This window comes from Lutra lutra, chromosome 15 (genome assembly GCF_902655055.1).
Source record: "Lutra lutra chromosome 15, mLutLut1.2, whole genome shotgun sequence".
Classification (NCBI taxonomy): Eukaryota; Metazoa; Chordata; class Mammalia; order Carnivora; family Mustelidae; genus Lutra; species Lutra lutra.
In genome coordinates, this window is record NC_062292.1 from 30,709,192 (window position 1) to 30,723,420 (window position 14,229).

The 14,229-nt window shown below is 45.9% G+C and overlaps 1 protein-coding gene across 7 annotated transcripts in view; it reads left to right on the top strand.

Moving 5' to 3' along the window:
- NVL (nuclear VCP like) overlaps positions 1 to 14,229 on the top strand; it is a 102,173-nt gene that overhangs the window by 67,758 nt on the left and 20,186 nt on the right. For all 7 annotated transcript variants that reach the window (XM_047703797.1, XM_047703802.1, XM_047703801.1 and 4 more), the window contains one exon: positions 867 to 973. In XM_047703797.1, the coding sequence (XP_047559753.1) occupies positions 867 to 973 (107 nt within the window). The remainder of the gene's footprint in view (positions 1 to 866; positions 974 to 14,229) is intronic.

Below are 14,229 nucleotides of genomic sequence, written 5' to 3' on the forward strand. Positions count from 1 at the left end.
TTTATAGGTGCACTTGTGCGTGAACAAGGGTCTTATCATAGTGAGCTACGTGAAGCCTCTCTGGAATGGTTGAGGGCCTCTTCACAGAGGAATCAGGAATGTACCTAATGAACTTCAGTGTCAGGCAGAGTTTGGAACTTGCTCTCTGCTCCTGCTACCAAGAGTCTGGTGAGGACAAACAAGGGCAAGAGTTTCTTCTGGGGGACTCTGGGAAGGCTTCCTGGAGGAAGCATTGTTTGAGAATCCCACTATGTGTAAATGAGGAAGAAAGTATTTTGGAGAAAGGAACCACTGAGAGCAAAGAGAAGAAGGCTTGAGGCTTCTAGGTTGTTTAGGGAATGGAGAGAGAGAGGTCTGGTCAGTGGGGTGTGGGAGTTGGGGAGACTGTGAGGAGAGAGGAGAGAGGGAACTAGGATGGGAGGATCGGGTCCTTTAGGGCCTTCCTCCTGTGGTGAGAGATATGGGCTTGGTTCTGCCACAGCGAGTGGTCGGCAGGTGTTTTAGAAGATAACCCTAGGGGCATTGCAGTGGGTCCCAGAGAGGGGAAGTTCAGAGATGAGGCCAGTCAGAGGTTGTGACATTTGGCCCCTGAGGACAGGGTAATGGGAGGCCCCCCCCGCCAGAATCCCAGGCTCACGTGGCGGGTCCTCATCTGAGCCAGAGAACCCTGGTGGCTCGCGGGTTTGGGCAGAAACATGGGCTGGACTTTTCTGAAGGATATACTTTCATGAGGAGGAACTTTTGATAAAGTCTAATTTATCAATTTTTTCTTTTTAAAAAGTCGTCTTCTCACATCTCATGTTAATTATATTTTTTAAAAGATTATATTTAATTTATTAAAGACTTGACCCTCCCATCTTCTCTAGATATCATTGACCCTGCGATCCTGCGCCCTGGACGCCTGGACAAAACACTGTTTGTGGGTTTGCCACCTCCCGCAGACCGTTTGGCCATCCTAAAAACCATTACAAAAGTGAGTAAAGGAAATGGCATGGTTTCATGTGTTTCTCTCCTTTTAGACACACACAGGTATCTGTAGCTTTAAATATTTGTTCAGCCTATGTCTCCCAAAGGTGAAATGGTTTAGATAATTGAAGAGACTGTCTATTCATTTTATTTTCTTAAAATAAAAGGGATATTTAGAGTTAAATGCTTGACTGATGTATTTGAGATTTTACTCTAATCACACATTTTGTTCTTTTGAATCTTTGTTACTTTAGAGAAATTGCCCTTAGAGGAATTTTAAATGGAATAGAGGGCGCCTGGGTGGCTCAGTGGGTTAAGCCGCTGCCTTCGGCTCAGGTCATGATCTCAGGGTCCTGGGATCGAGTCCCGCATCGGGCTCTCTGCTCAGCAGGGAGCCTGCTTCCCTCTCTCTCTCTGCCTGCCTCTCTGCCTACTTGTGATCTCTCTCTGTCAAATAAATAAATAAAATCTTTAAAAAAAAAAAAAAAAAAAAAAAAATAAATGGAATAGAAACTTTTGTAGCTGAGAAGTGAATAGATACAGGCCCATTATAAATATCCACGGAAACTTAGTCTCAATCACAGTGTTGAATCTGTCCTCCATGTTTGTATAGGCCAACTTTTTTTTTTTTTTTAAGATTTTATTATTTATTTGACAGAGAGAGAGATCACAAGTAGGCAGAGAGGCAGGCAGAGAGGGGGGGGGGAAGCAGACTCCCCACCAAGCGGAGAGCCGGATGTGGGGCTCGATCCCAGGACCCTGGGATCATGACCTGAGCCGAAGGCAGAGGATTTAACCCACTGAGCCACCCAGGCGCCCCGGCCAACTTTTTCTTTTTAAGATTTTATTTATTTGAGAGAGAGAATGTGAGTGCGTTGGGGGAGGGCCAGAGGGAGAGAATCTCAGGCCAATTGCACTGAGCGCAGAGCCTGATGTAGGGCTGAGTCCCATAACCCTGAGATCATGACCTGAGCTGAAACCAAGAATCGGGCGCTCAACCAGCTGCACCACCCAGGATCCCTTTCCTTTATTTTAAGTAAACTATACCTAACATGAGCCTCGAACCCATGACCAATCAACACTCTACCAGCTGAGCCAGCCAGTCACCCTGGTGCACGCCAGCTTTATGATGCCTGTATAGTATTCATGTTGCTATTGTTATAAAAATAATAAACAATATGGACAAAATACAAAGAAGAAAGCAAATCACCCTAAATTGTATGGCTACAAAAATAATGTGCATTGACATTTTTTTTAATCTTTTTTTTTTTTTTTTAAGATTTTATTTATTTGACAAAGAGAAAGACAGCAAGAGAAGGAATACAAGGCGGGGGAGTGGGAGAGGGGGAAGCAGACTTCCCACTGAGCAGGGAGCCCAATGTGGGGCTCGATCCTAGGACCCAGGATTATGACCTGAGCCGAAGGCTGACACTTAACGACTGAGACACCCAGGTGCCCCAACTTTCTTTAATTTAAAAAAAAGGCAAAGCTAAAACAATTATCAAACCTCCAATAAATGTTTTTCTCCGTAAATGATATTATTTCCTAAAATAGCACCCTAAGGGTTAAAAATGTAAAAAGATCAGGAAAACCACTAGGCAGCAGAACCACTTCTTTTTTTTTTCCCCACTCTTGTTTTTAAGATTTTTTGTTTGTTTGTTTGAGAGAGAGTAGGGGTGAGGGAGCAGATGGAGAGGGAGAGAGTCTTAAACAGACTTCATGCTGAGCAGGACTCAGTCTCACGACCCTGAGATCACAAGCTGAGCTGAAACCAAGAGTGGGACAAAATGGTTCATGCCTTTTTGGTTGCCACTAGTAAACAGTAAACCTTACATGTGTGTAGTATTCTCTTTCTGTAATGGCAGAGGAAGATTCCAGGCTTTCATTACCTAAAACTGCATAGAGCAGTGAGTGTCTGCTACTACCTTTCAAGGGGGGGGGGGGGTGCAAGGGGGACCAGCCTTCTGGGGGGAGGCCCCAGTGAGATGTCTGGAAGACTTCTTGGAGGAAGTGAAGCCAGAAGCTGTGAAGGGAGGTGTGCCACACGCAAAGCCATGTCCGGCACGGCAAAAAGAACACGTGTGAGAACTGGGTCTGGTGTGAACGAATAGGATGCTGGACTGACTGTAGAGTTGAGGGGCAAAGACAGAGCAGGAGAAACTCTCTGTTTGGGCCACTGAATGGGTGAGTCTGGGAAGGAGGAGGTTCTGGAGCTTGGTCAGTCTCCTGGCGAGGGTCGGCTCGAGGCTGGGAGGTCAGGAGAGCCCTCTAGCCGCCACCAGCATGGCTTCCTGTCAGAGACATGAAGACACATGGCTTTGGTCCAGGGCTTTTGACCCAGGGCAATCTGACTCCCAACAGCCCACCTCCTGGGCAGCATCTGGGGACACTCGTTTGGGGCCCAGGTGGGGGTGATGGTATGCCAGGCAGCCCCACAGCACGAAGTACCCGACCCAGGACGTCCGCAGAGCCAAGCCACGTAGCCCTGCTATCACATGCGTCCTTGGGTCTCTGTGGCCACCGGGTTCTGTGACAAGTTCACACAGCATTTTGTCCCTGTCCTGGGCTCCTTCCCGGAGCTGTCTCTGAGGCGTTGTTTGCTTTGGTTAAAGTGTGTGTGTACAAACACAGACACACAAGCACGTGCACGTGCTCCTGATTTGTTTCCATGAGCTCCCGGTAGTTCTGGTGGCCAGAAAATCCTTCCACTCTTGCCCCTGGGCGAGCACTAAATACAGGCACGGACCGGAGGAGGCATGCCCGACGGGAGCTGTGGGTGCTCAGGGCCGCACACATTTGGACCCATAGTGATGACCGATTGCTGTTTCCCTCGTGTTCTCCTCTGTGGGCTGCTCAGCACCACAGGACAGCACCACGGGATGCTGAGTGCCATTTGCCGCAGTTATTAGCCCTCGGACTTGGGTAAAAGCACCCCACCTCAAAGGCAAAGTTATCGAGAAAAGAAGGTAATAGAATGCTGTGCGCGGAAGTATGTGCTCCTGATGGTGTGCACTTGCTGAGGACGGGAAACCCTCTGACTCAGGCCTCCCCTCTGAGGAGCACGTCTCCTAGACCAGAGGGTGACACTCATGCTTACAAAGCAACACAGGCCCATTCATTCCTGCGGCATGGAGGGCAGTAGAGGGGCTGAACCGCCCAGGGGTTTCAGCTGTGTGAAGATGTAAGTCCACTGACATATGGGCACTGGGCGACCCAGGGGTGGGGTTACAGGGCTTCGTCTGTGTGGTCTGGTTTGGTCCATCCACCAGCCCCATGCATCGTTGGACCAGCTGCGCAGGGAGAGCTGTGGGCATTTGGCTCCATGGGTTCAGTGGTTTGTGGTCTCAGGTTTGGGGAGGGTGCAGGGGCCTTTGTTCCAACTCACTTTAACGTGGCCATACTGCTGTGATAGGGTGTCTTCAGTCTCATCTGGAAGGAAGGCTGGGCCACGGGGACAGAGATTGCTGAAGAAGCAGCTGTCACTCACGTGTGTCAGTGGGACAGGGGTCTGGTTGCTTGGGCGCTGCACTGTCTGTGTGCAGACATCATGATGCAGGGCACTGTGTTTGTTGATGTCCCTGTTCTGTGACATCGTGTGTGTTCAGCAGGGGAACACCACCAGCTGGCTGTGAGTGTGGACGTTCTCAGGTGGCGGTGAGCCCCTCAACAGTCTCAGGGCCCGTCCTGTGTTGGTCCCAGCCTTGTATTTCCAGACGTTCTCTTGCGAGCATATAGTGTATGGGGGGTGGTTAAAGAACCATTTAACTGGCGTAAATATGGAGATTTAGGAGGAAGAGTGTAGAATTAGAGACAGCCGTCCTTTGGGCAACTTCTATACACAAGCTGGGAATATGGAATGAAAAGACAGAGAAAGACATTTTAATAGGAAAATCAGTGTGACTTTAAAAGCAGCTTTCTGTAGCACTGTGGTTTGGGCTATTCATGGTCCGTTTTCAGCATTTGTCAGTGATAAAGGCAAAGGAGGGCTTTCGGTGATGTCCTCTCTTTGACCCTAGTGGGTATTTTTGCTTCAGTTAAGCATGTGCCGTGTGCTCCCACGGGAGCCTTGGAGCCTCACACACAGAACCGCAGAGGGAAAGTTCTTAGTGAGCACCTGGGCACCTGCCCACAGGGCAGAGAGCTGATCATCCTGCGGCACCCACCCTCCTGCCTCCACCCTCCTCTCCCCTTCCTCTCTTCTCCCCACTCTCCTCCCCAATCTCCCCTCCTCCTGGGATGTTCTGTTCACAGGTCTATGTTGATAGCTAGAGCCAGAGCTGGCAGAGGGACAGGATGCAGAACCTCCGATTGCCAGGAGAGAACACAGTCAGACCGCCTGCCTGGACTGAGGAAAAGTGGCATTTTCAGTATTTACCCTTTCGGTGCTAAAGTTTGCTAGACTTTTACTCCAGTTCCACAGATTGTTATATATACAGTTTCCTCTTCTCTTACTGATATGTGAAATTGTAGGGGGAGAGGACAGTAAAATTCTCTCATCTTGGTCCTAGAAGTCTGAAAAGACTCATAGGTAAAAGCAACTTCTCAGTATCTTTTAGAGTCTGTTTCTTTCTTTCTTTTTTAAGATTTTATTTATTTATTTGTCAGAGGGAGAGGCAGGCTCCCTGCTGAACAGAGAGCCTGATGCGGGGCTCAATCCCAGGACCCTGGAATCATGACCTGAGCCGAAGGCAGAGGCTCTAACCCACTGAGCCACCCAGGCTCCTTTGGAGTCTGTTTCTTAGGAGAAAATTAGCAATAACAAATTATTTACTTGGTATGTTTGGTAATAATGTGATAGAAGAGGGGCGCCTGGGTGGCTCAGTGGGTTAAGCCACTGCTTTCGGCTCAGGTCATGATCCCAGGTCCTGGGTTCAAGCCCCGCATCGGGCTTTCTGCTCAGCGGGGAGCCTGCTTCCTCCTGTCTCTCTGCCTGCCTCTCTGCCTACTTGTGATTTCTCTCTGTCAAGTAAATAAATAAAATCTTTAAAAAAAAAAAAAAAAAAAAAAAAAAAAATAATGTGATAGAAGATGTTTATCACCAAAAGCCCCTTGGACAAAGGGAATTTTTTTAAACTTCTATTTCTTCCTTAATAAATGTAATTAAAACAAAATGTCTGTCAAGTGCTTTGAGATAATACTTAGTCTTTTTTTTTTTTTAAAGATTTTTTATTTATTTATTTGACAGAGAGAGAGCACAAGCAGGCAGAGAGGCAGGCAGAGAGAGAGGAGGAAGCAGGCTCCCTGCTGAGCAGAGAGCCTGATGCGGGGCTCGATCCCAGGACCCTGAGATCATGACCTGAGCCGAAGGCAGCGGCTTAACCCACTGAGCCACCCAGGCGCCCCGATAATACTTAGTCTTTAAAAATAGCAGTAAATCCCACTAAAAGACTCAAAATTCCCCATTTGTTTTTTTTGTTTGTTTGTTTACAGTGTGTCCCAGAAGACTAAAATATATCTTAAAATCTCATCTAGAAATGTTAAATTTTCATGAGCTAAGAATATCGGGTATAATAGGCAATGTCTATGAACCTCGTAACAGTGTTCCAGGCATTTGAAATGTTCAGCTGTTGTTTCCAGTTTAGTGATGAGCAGGATACAGAGGGGTACATTTCCATGGGTATGTCCAGAGATTGGCAAGAAACTCCAAATAACAATTAACCATGTTATCGTGGTAAGATGATGTTAATTTTCCTTCCTTTATTTCTTTACGATCAACTATGTAAATAGATAACATTCTGATTCCAGAGTTTATTGTATGACAAAAGACAGGTTTCTGTGATTAAATATAGATGTAATCATTGAAATAAAAGTTATGGGGCGCCTGTGTGGCTCATTCAGTTGAGCATCCAACTCTTGTTGCAATTCAGGTTGTGATTTCAGGGTCATGAGCTTGAGCTCCGCATCACGCTCTGTGCTCAGCAGGAGTCTGCTTGGGATTCTCTCCCTCTTCCTTTCCCTCTGCCTGTGCTTGCTCTCTCTCAAATAAATAGATCTTCTAAAAAAACAAAAAAAGGGGGGGGGCACCTGGGTGGCTCAGTCAGTGGATTAAGCATCTATCTTCGGCTCAGGTTACGATCCCGGGATGCTGGGATCGAGTCCCACATTGGGCTCCCTGCTCAGTGGGGAGTGTGCTTCTCCCTGTTCTTTTGCCCACCCCCTGACTCATGCACCCATGCACTTACTCTCTCTAATAAATAAATAATAGTCTTGAAAGTAAGTAAAAAAAGAAAGAAAAGTAATGAATGGTATAAGACAAAATACTTTTGAACCCATGTTCTGTAACATCTGTGCTTATTCAGAATTCTAGGAATAATTGTAAAGGGGTCCTAACTTCTTTTTCTTACTTGTGATAAAATATGTTTTTTTTTTTTTTTTAAGATTTTATTTATTTATTTGATAGAGAGAGATCACAAGTAGATGGAGAGGCAGGCAGAGAGAGAGAGAGAGAGAGGGAAGCAGGCACCCTGCCGAGCAGAGAGCCCGATGCGGGACTTGATCCCAGGACCCTGAGATCATGACCTGAGCCGAAGGCAGCGGCTTAATCCACTGAGCCACCCAGGCGCCCATGTGATAAAATATGTTTAACTTAAATTTACCATTTTAACCATCTTTTTAATTGAAGTATAATTAACATAATGTAATATTAGATCCCAGCACACACTATAGTGATTCAGCACTTCCATGTGACAGCCGGTGCTCATCACGACAGGTGCACTCTTCAATTCCCATCTGTTACATCACCCACTCCCCTACCCATCCACCCCCTCTGGTGACCATCAGTGTGTTCTCCAGACTGAAGAGTTTGTTTCTTGGTTTGCCTCTCTCTCTCTCTTTCCTTTTTTCCACTTTGTTCATTTGTTTTCTTTCTTAAATTCCATATACGAGTGGAATCATATGGTATTTGTCTTTCTCTGATGGATTTATTTCACTTACCATTACACTCTGTAGCTCCACCCAGGTTTCAAATGGCAAGATTTCATTCTTTTTTATGGCTGAGTAGTATTTCATTATACCACATCTTTATCCATTCCTCACTCAGTGGACAGCAGGGCTGATGCCATATCTGGCTATTATAGATAATGCTGCTAGAAACATCAGGGTGCACGTGTCCCTTTGAATTAGTGTTTTTCTATTCTTAGGTAAATATCCAGTAGTGCAGTTGCTGGATTGTAGGGTAGTTTTATTTGTAATTTTTTGAGAACCTTCCCTACTGTTTTCCAGAGCAGCTGCACCAGTTTACATTCCTACCAACAGGGCTCAAGGGTTTCCTTTCTCCGTGTCCTCCCCAACACCTGTTGTGTCTTGTGCTGTTGATTTTAGCCACTTTGACAGGTGTGAGGTGGGATCTCACTGCGGTTTTGATCTGCACTAACCTGGTGATCAATGATGATGAACATTTTTTCATGTGTCTGTTGGCCATCTCTCTTGTCTTCTTTGGAGAAGTGTCTGTTCATGTCTTCTGCCCATTTTAATAGGATTATTAGGGGGTTTTTGGTGTTAAGTTGTATAAAGTTCTTTATGTATTTATGTATTTTGGCATATCAGATACGTCATTTGCAGTTACCTCCCATTTGGTAGGTTATCTTGTCATTTTGTTGATGGTTCCTTTGCTGTACAGACGATTTTATCTTCGTGTAGTAATGTAATTTCTCTTGGCTTTCCCTTGCCAGAGGAGACAGATCTAGAAATGTTTCTATAGCCAGTGTCAGAGACATTACTGCCTACATTTTAACCATTGTGAAGTGTACAATTCTTTGCCATTAGTACTTTTACAGTGTTCTTCTTAAATAGTACAGTTGAACCGAGTAAAGATCAAATTGGCATAATTCTTCAGTTCATGAATCAGCAGCATACCATCCAGCAGGTAGAAAGGAGCTCCGAAGAGCTGTAGGAAAAGAAAGACTTTTTTAAGGCAGAAAGGAGGTGGGACAAGGAAGTGTATTAGGAAGGACTATGTCGTTTCATACCAAGTTACCTCCCTAAGGGGTCAGAGGGGTCTGTTGCAAGGTGTGGGGGGATTGTCTCACTAGTTTGGACCTGCTGGTCAGAGGATTCCCTCACTGACGGAGACCCGTGGCTGATACCCTCCTTGCGTCAGGAGATCCCCTTGCTGGTGAAGACCCAGGGCTGAAGGTCTCCTTCCTGCGGTCAGGGTCTCCTCACTGGTGGAGACCTGGGGCTGAAGGATCCCTCCCTTTGTCAGGGGTTTCCCCGTTGGTGTAGACCAGGAGTTCCAGACCCAGGGGCTGAAGGTGATGTGACCTTCTGGGAGAGGCTACACCTGCAGTTGGGTTGGGTGTTAAGTCTCGGTTTGCTGACTGGGACTTGGCACAACTGATTCTGTTCATGGCCTTGTCTCTTTTTTAACAATTCTCCCACTTTTGGTCCTACCTTCAGCCTACCTGAGGATGTGATAAAAATGTACGGCCCTGGCGCCCCTCCCCGCTTGGTCTCCGAAGGTCTCAGTGTTTGCTGATGCTCTGTGGTAAGCACAGGTCATGACTTCAGGCTCACTGCTGCTTAGTGGGTCATTGTCTTAGTCCCGTTTCTGACTCTGTGTTCCTGGGGAGCTCCTGGGCTGGGTTCTTAGTGGCTGTGAACATGCATCTGAAGCTTTTGAGGGCATACAGCATGCTAGGGAGCCAGCTCTGGTTATTATAAGCAGAACAGTTCCCAGTGCACTTTGGGTGCACTTTGTAGCCATGGTCCCAAGACCCACACAAATCAAAATCAAGTCAGAGAAAGACCCTCTTGAAGGAATTACTTTTTGTAAGCCAAGTGGCCTGTTCGGTGACTTTATGTTGCTGAGTTGCAGCTTCCCAAGAAGTGTGGGGCACGAGGTCTTGGCCACAGCGTGGACACCTCCTCTTTTTATAAAATCAAGTGCGATGCTACTGTCAGAATCAACTTTGGCCAGAGTCTACGGGTTTTTGTTGAATAACTCTGCTGTAGGAGCAGATTTGGTAATATTTTCAAGAGTTAAGGAGAGGTTCCTGATCTTAGCTGCATTTACTTTTATTCCTACCCATTTCAGGGAACCTGGGACCTGCCAGAGGGAGATAAGTTTGAATCACGAGGGCCTTCTGCTACAGCCACAGAGTCCAGTGAAATTTAAGGGTCTGTAGACCACATGGACTGTTTTATTCAGGTTATGCCTGCTGTGTTTATCCCTTTGAATTAGTATTTTTGTATTCTGTAGGTAAATACCCACTACTACAATTGCTGGATCATAGGGCTGTTAATCAGAGACAGGAGAATGGACCCAGGGCTCAGAGAGTCAGGCACAGTAGAGAGGGGCTGAATTTGCTCAAGAGGAACTGAGGCAGGAGTATCATGGCAAGTCCAACAGTCAATTGGAAGTTGGATTACCTGCCCCTCCCCCACTACCTTTTTGGCCAATGCCAGGGCAGAGGGAAAAGAAGAAAGGGTTTTGTGGTTAGTTGAAGTGTGAAGGTTTCCTCTGGGGACTTAGGAGGAAGCAGTCCACCTCCATGTTGCGTGCTTCTCTTCCCATCACTTTGACTTGAGGTCTTCAGCTGCGGCAGACCAGATGTCAGGTGTCCCTCTTCAGCTGCGTGCTGCTTATGCAGAGTCGAAACCCTGAACTCTGGGGGCCTCCTGCCTCGGGAGGGCCACCTGCCTGGGGAGGGCCGCCCGGCATGGGGCCGTCCCCAGGGGCTGGAAGGCAGTCTTTGTTCGTAGTGATTCTGACCCATAGTGGTGGGGAAACCAGAAATGTTACTGTGGAGAGTCATGGGCAGATGATTGAGGAAACAATTCAGGACCCGGTCTAGTCACAGGTCTAGTCACAAAGCCTCAGCGGCAGTTAACAAGACTAGAATGGAATATGGACAAAGGTACAAATGAGTGTTTCTCTATAGTTACCTTCATTTTTAAATTTTAGGGAGATCAGGCTGGGAGAAAAGTAAATGTTTCATCTTTGTTTATAAAGGCTTTTCCAAACTGCTGTTAAGTCATCTGTGGTTCCTCAGATGAGGAAAAATAAAATATTAAAGAACCAGCAGCGCTTCTGGCAAGAGTCGTAAAAACTAATCCTTAGTTTATTCAGCCCCGTGTTATTAATTCTTGTTCTGTATGAATCCAGGTTTTTGCCTTCAGTTCCAGAAATTCTTGCGCAGTTCATTTTTACACTTGATCTTAGCCAAAAGGCCGAGAAGCGATTGCTCCATTCATTTTTATGAAGTTACTGGAAACCTGTATTTGCCCGAGGGTTTTCCATGAAACTCCTTGAAGGTGACACACTTTGGCAGGAACATTATTGCAAAAACACCCAACTAACACAATACCTCTGTAAATGACAGACAACTTAAAAAAACCTCCATTGTTAAAGATCAATTAGAGTCCATTATGATGGGATTGACAGGAGATTTGGTTGTTTCTGTAACAGAATTTTCAAATGACAACTGGGAAGACTATGGTAACATTATACTGGACGTACCAGATTCCAGGAGTCTCATGTCATTTCTGCGAGAGTTACATACCCACACAGTACGCCATAAACAAGGCTGGTACCCCACAGGGCTCCCCTGCCATGACAACATAGCAAGTAAGCCATCATTTGACATCTCCCTCTTCATAAGGAGAGAAGAAATCTTTGGAGATGTTCTAGGGGCCCTTCAGTCAATTTCAGAATTAGCTCTAAGTTAAAAAGACTTTATTTAAGATTTGAAATTGGCAAGTTTGTCAAAAGTATCAAAGGTTTAAAACACTTGGTTGAGTAGTATCACAGGGTGTTCACAAGGTAACCATTGTGAAACCTCTGGTTACCTTCTTAAACATGGTGACACTTAAATACCTCTCAGGCAAATATCGAAAATTAAATCCTTATGTAATTTCCCCCCATTTTTTTGAGGGGGGAGGGGCAGAGGGAGAGGGAGACAGAATCCCAGTTGGATTCCATGATTAGCATAGAGCCTGACGTGGGACTCAGTCTTCCGACCCTGAGATCAGGACCTGAGCCAAAATCAAGAGTCAGACGCTCAACCGACTGAGCCACCCAGATGCCCCTATAATTTCTTATTTAAGAGCAAACCAGGTCGCCTGGGTGGCTCAGTGGGTTAAGCCTCTGCCTTCGGCTCAGGTCATGATCTCAGGGTCCTGGGATTGAGCCCCACATTGGGCTCTCTGCTCAGCAGGGAACCTGCTTCCCCCCACCCCCATCTCTGCCTGCCTCTCTGCCTACTTGTGGTCTCTCTCTGTCAAATAAATAAATAAAACCTTTAAAAAAAAAAAAAAAAAAAGCAGGCCAGTAATCCAAGGAAACTCGTCCTTCTGCAGATGAGAGAAAATTAAGGTTTAGTTCTACCTAAGTACAATATTGGTACTAAAGCTTTTTTAACCCATAAATGTATTCGATCTTACTCACCTTAATCACCCGTGAAATTCTTTTTCAACTCTTAAAAACCTCAATTTGTAATGAAAATTAAGAAGTAAGCAATTGTGGACTGTCCGTTCTGTGCCTTGGCAAATTTACGAATACTGTTCATATTTTCTAGAAATGCATGTTTTCTCACAGTAAACTTTTGGGTGACACAAAACATGTTTTCTAACAGATCCAAATATCTTTTGCTACTCCGCAAAGGAAACCAAATGTAGATGAACCTGGTATTAATAATGTTTCAGTATTTCATTTGTGGATGATCTAGACAGTGAATTTCACTGAACTCATCATTTAACTTTAATAAAACTTTTTTTTTTTTTTAAAGATTTTATTTATTTAGGGCGCCTGGGTGGCTCAGTGGGTTAAGCCGCTGCCTTCGGCTCAGGTCATGATCTCGGAGTCCTGGGATCGAGTCCCGCATCGGGCTCTCTGCTCAGCAGGGAGCCTGCTTCCTCCTGTCTCTCTGCCTGCCTCTCTGCCTGCTTGTGATCTCTCTCTGTCAAATAAATAAATAAAATCTTAAAAAAAAAAAAAGATTTTATTTATTTATTTGACAAGCAGGCAGAGAGGCAGGCAGAGAGACAGGAGGAAGCAGGCTCCCTGCTGAGCAGAGAGCCCGATGCGGGACTCGATCCCAGGACTCCGAGATCATGACCTGAGCCGAAGGCAGCGGCTTAACCCACTGAGCCACCCAGGCGCCCAAGAAGTTTCATTATATTTAGTGTTAATAACTCCAAAGACATGGCTGTTTTAATTAAACCAACAAGCTGGAAGTAGCTTTTAGTCACCAAAGATTATCCTAGATCATGTGAACTGGAGGGGGTAAAAGCTCCAAATATTTGGGTTAGTTTTTATATTTTTTAAGAGTTTTAGGAATCCTTCCACAAACCCTACAGAAGGCCTTTCCTTCTGTCTGGTGACATTGGCTTAGCTTAGCTTAGAGGAGAGGGCCGAAAAAAAAAAAAAAAACGTTCCTATCAGGCTCTGAGTATCAGCTTCCAGTTTGACCAAGTACTGAAACAATCTTTTTAAATATTTTGTCACTTTGTAGTTTGTTTGTAGCCGGGACAAACAGTAAATATTTCTGGCAATATTGAACCACCCCTTGGATTTAAGTGACGTCACCAGAGAGGGTGCAAAAGTTATATCTCTTTCTGCTGGATCACGCAGACAGAGGTCTGGGAGGGCGGACTCTCGTGGGAGTGTTCACCTCGGGTGGCTGTTCTGTTTCCCCAGGATCCCGTCTGCAGGCTCCATACAGCTTAAGGCAGAGGTGTGGCTCTTGTATCCCCCAAACTTTGATAAGGTTTTCCATTAATTTTAATTCTGGTTTCCTGGCTGTTTCTGGAGTGAGGTCACAGTCACACAGTGAGGTCCCAGTGTGACCAGTGGTCACAGCCACTGGGCCATCCCTGGGAGCCTTACCAGCTCTGGGACTGCCAGGTGGGAGCCCTCTCTCTTGGCGGGGTGGGGAGGGGGGATGACAGGGTATGTGTGTGCAGGCACTACTTTGGCAGGTCTTGTTGGCTTTTGTTCCATAGTCTTTCAAAGTTGGGTCTGTGGCCTCTCATGTTTTCTGCCTTCTTATCAACCCATTAATCTTAGCACAGAACTCAAGTGTAGAAGCCTTCCAGGATCCTCCCTGAGCTTAGGAAATTTTTTAGCTGTGACCTTGAATTTGACTTTTGACCAAGGATTGAAAGCTGCCCCAGGAGGATGGCTGTGGCTGTGGGTGGCCTTGTTTGAAAAGAAGCCTTTTTGATAGTGACCTCTGAGTGAAAAGGGGTTGACGCTGAGGAGTGCTGGAAGGAGGAGTGCCGAGCAGAATAGTGACATCGTACAGTCCTTTGTATTAGCTGACT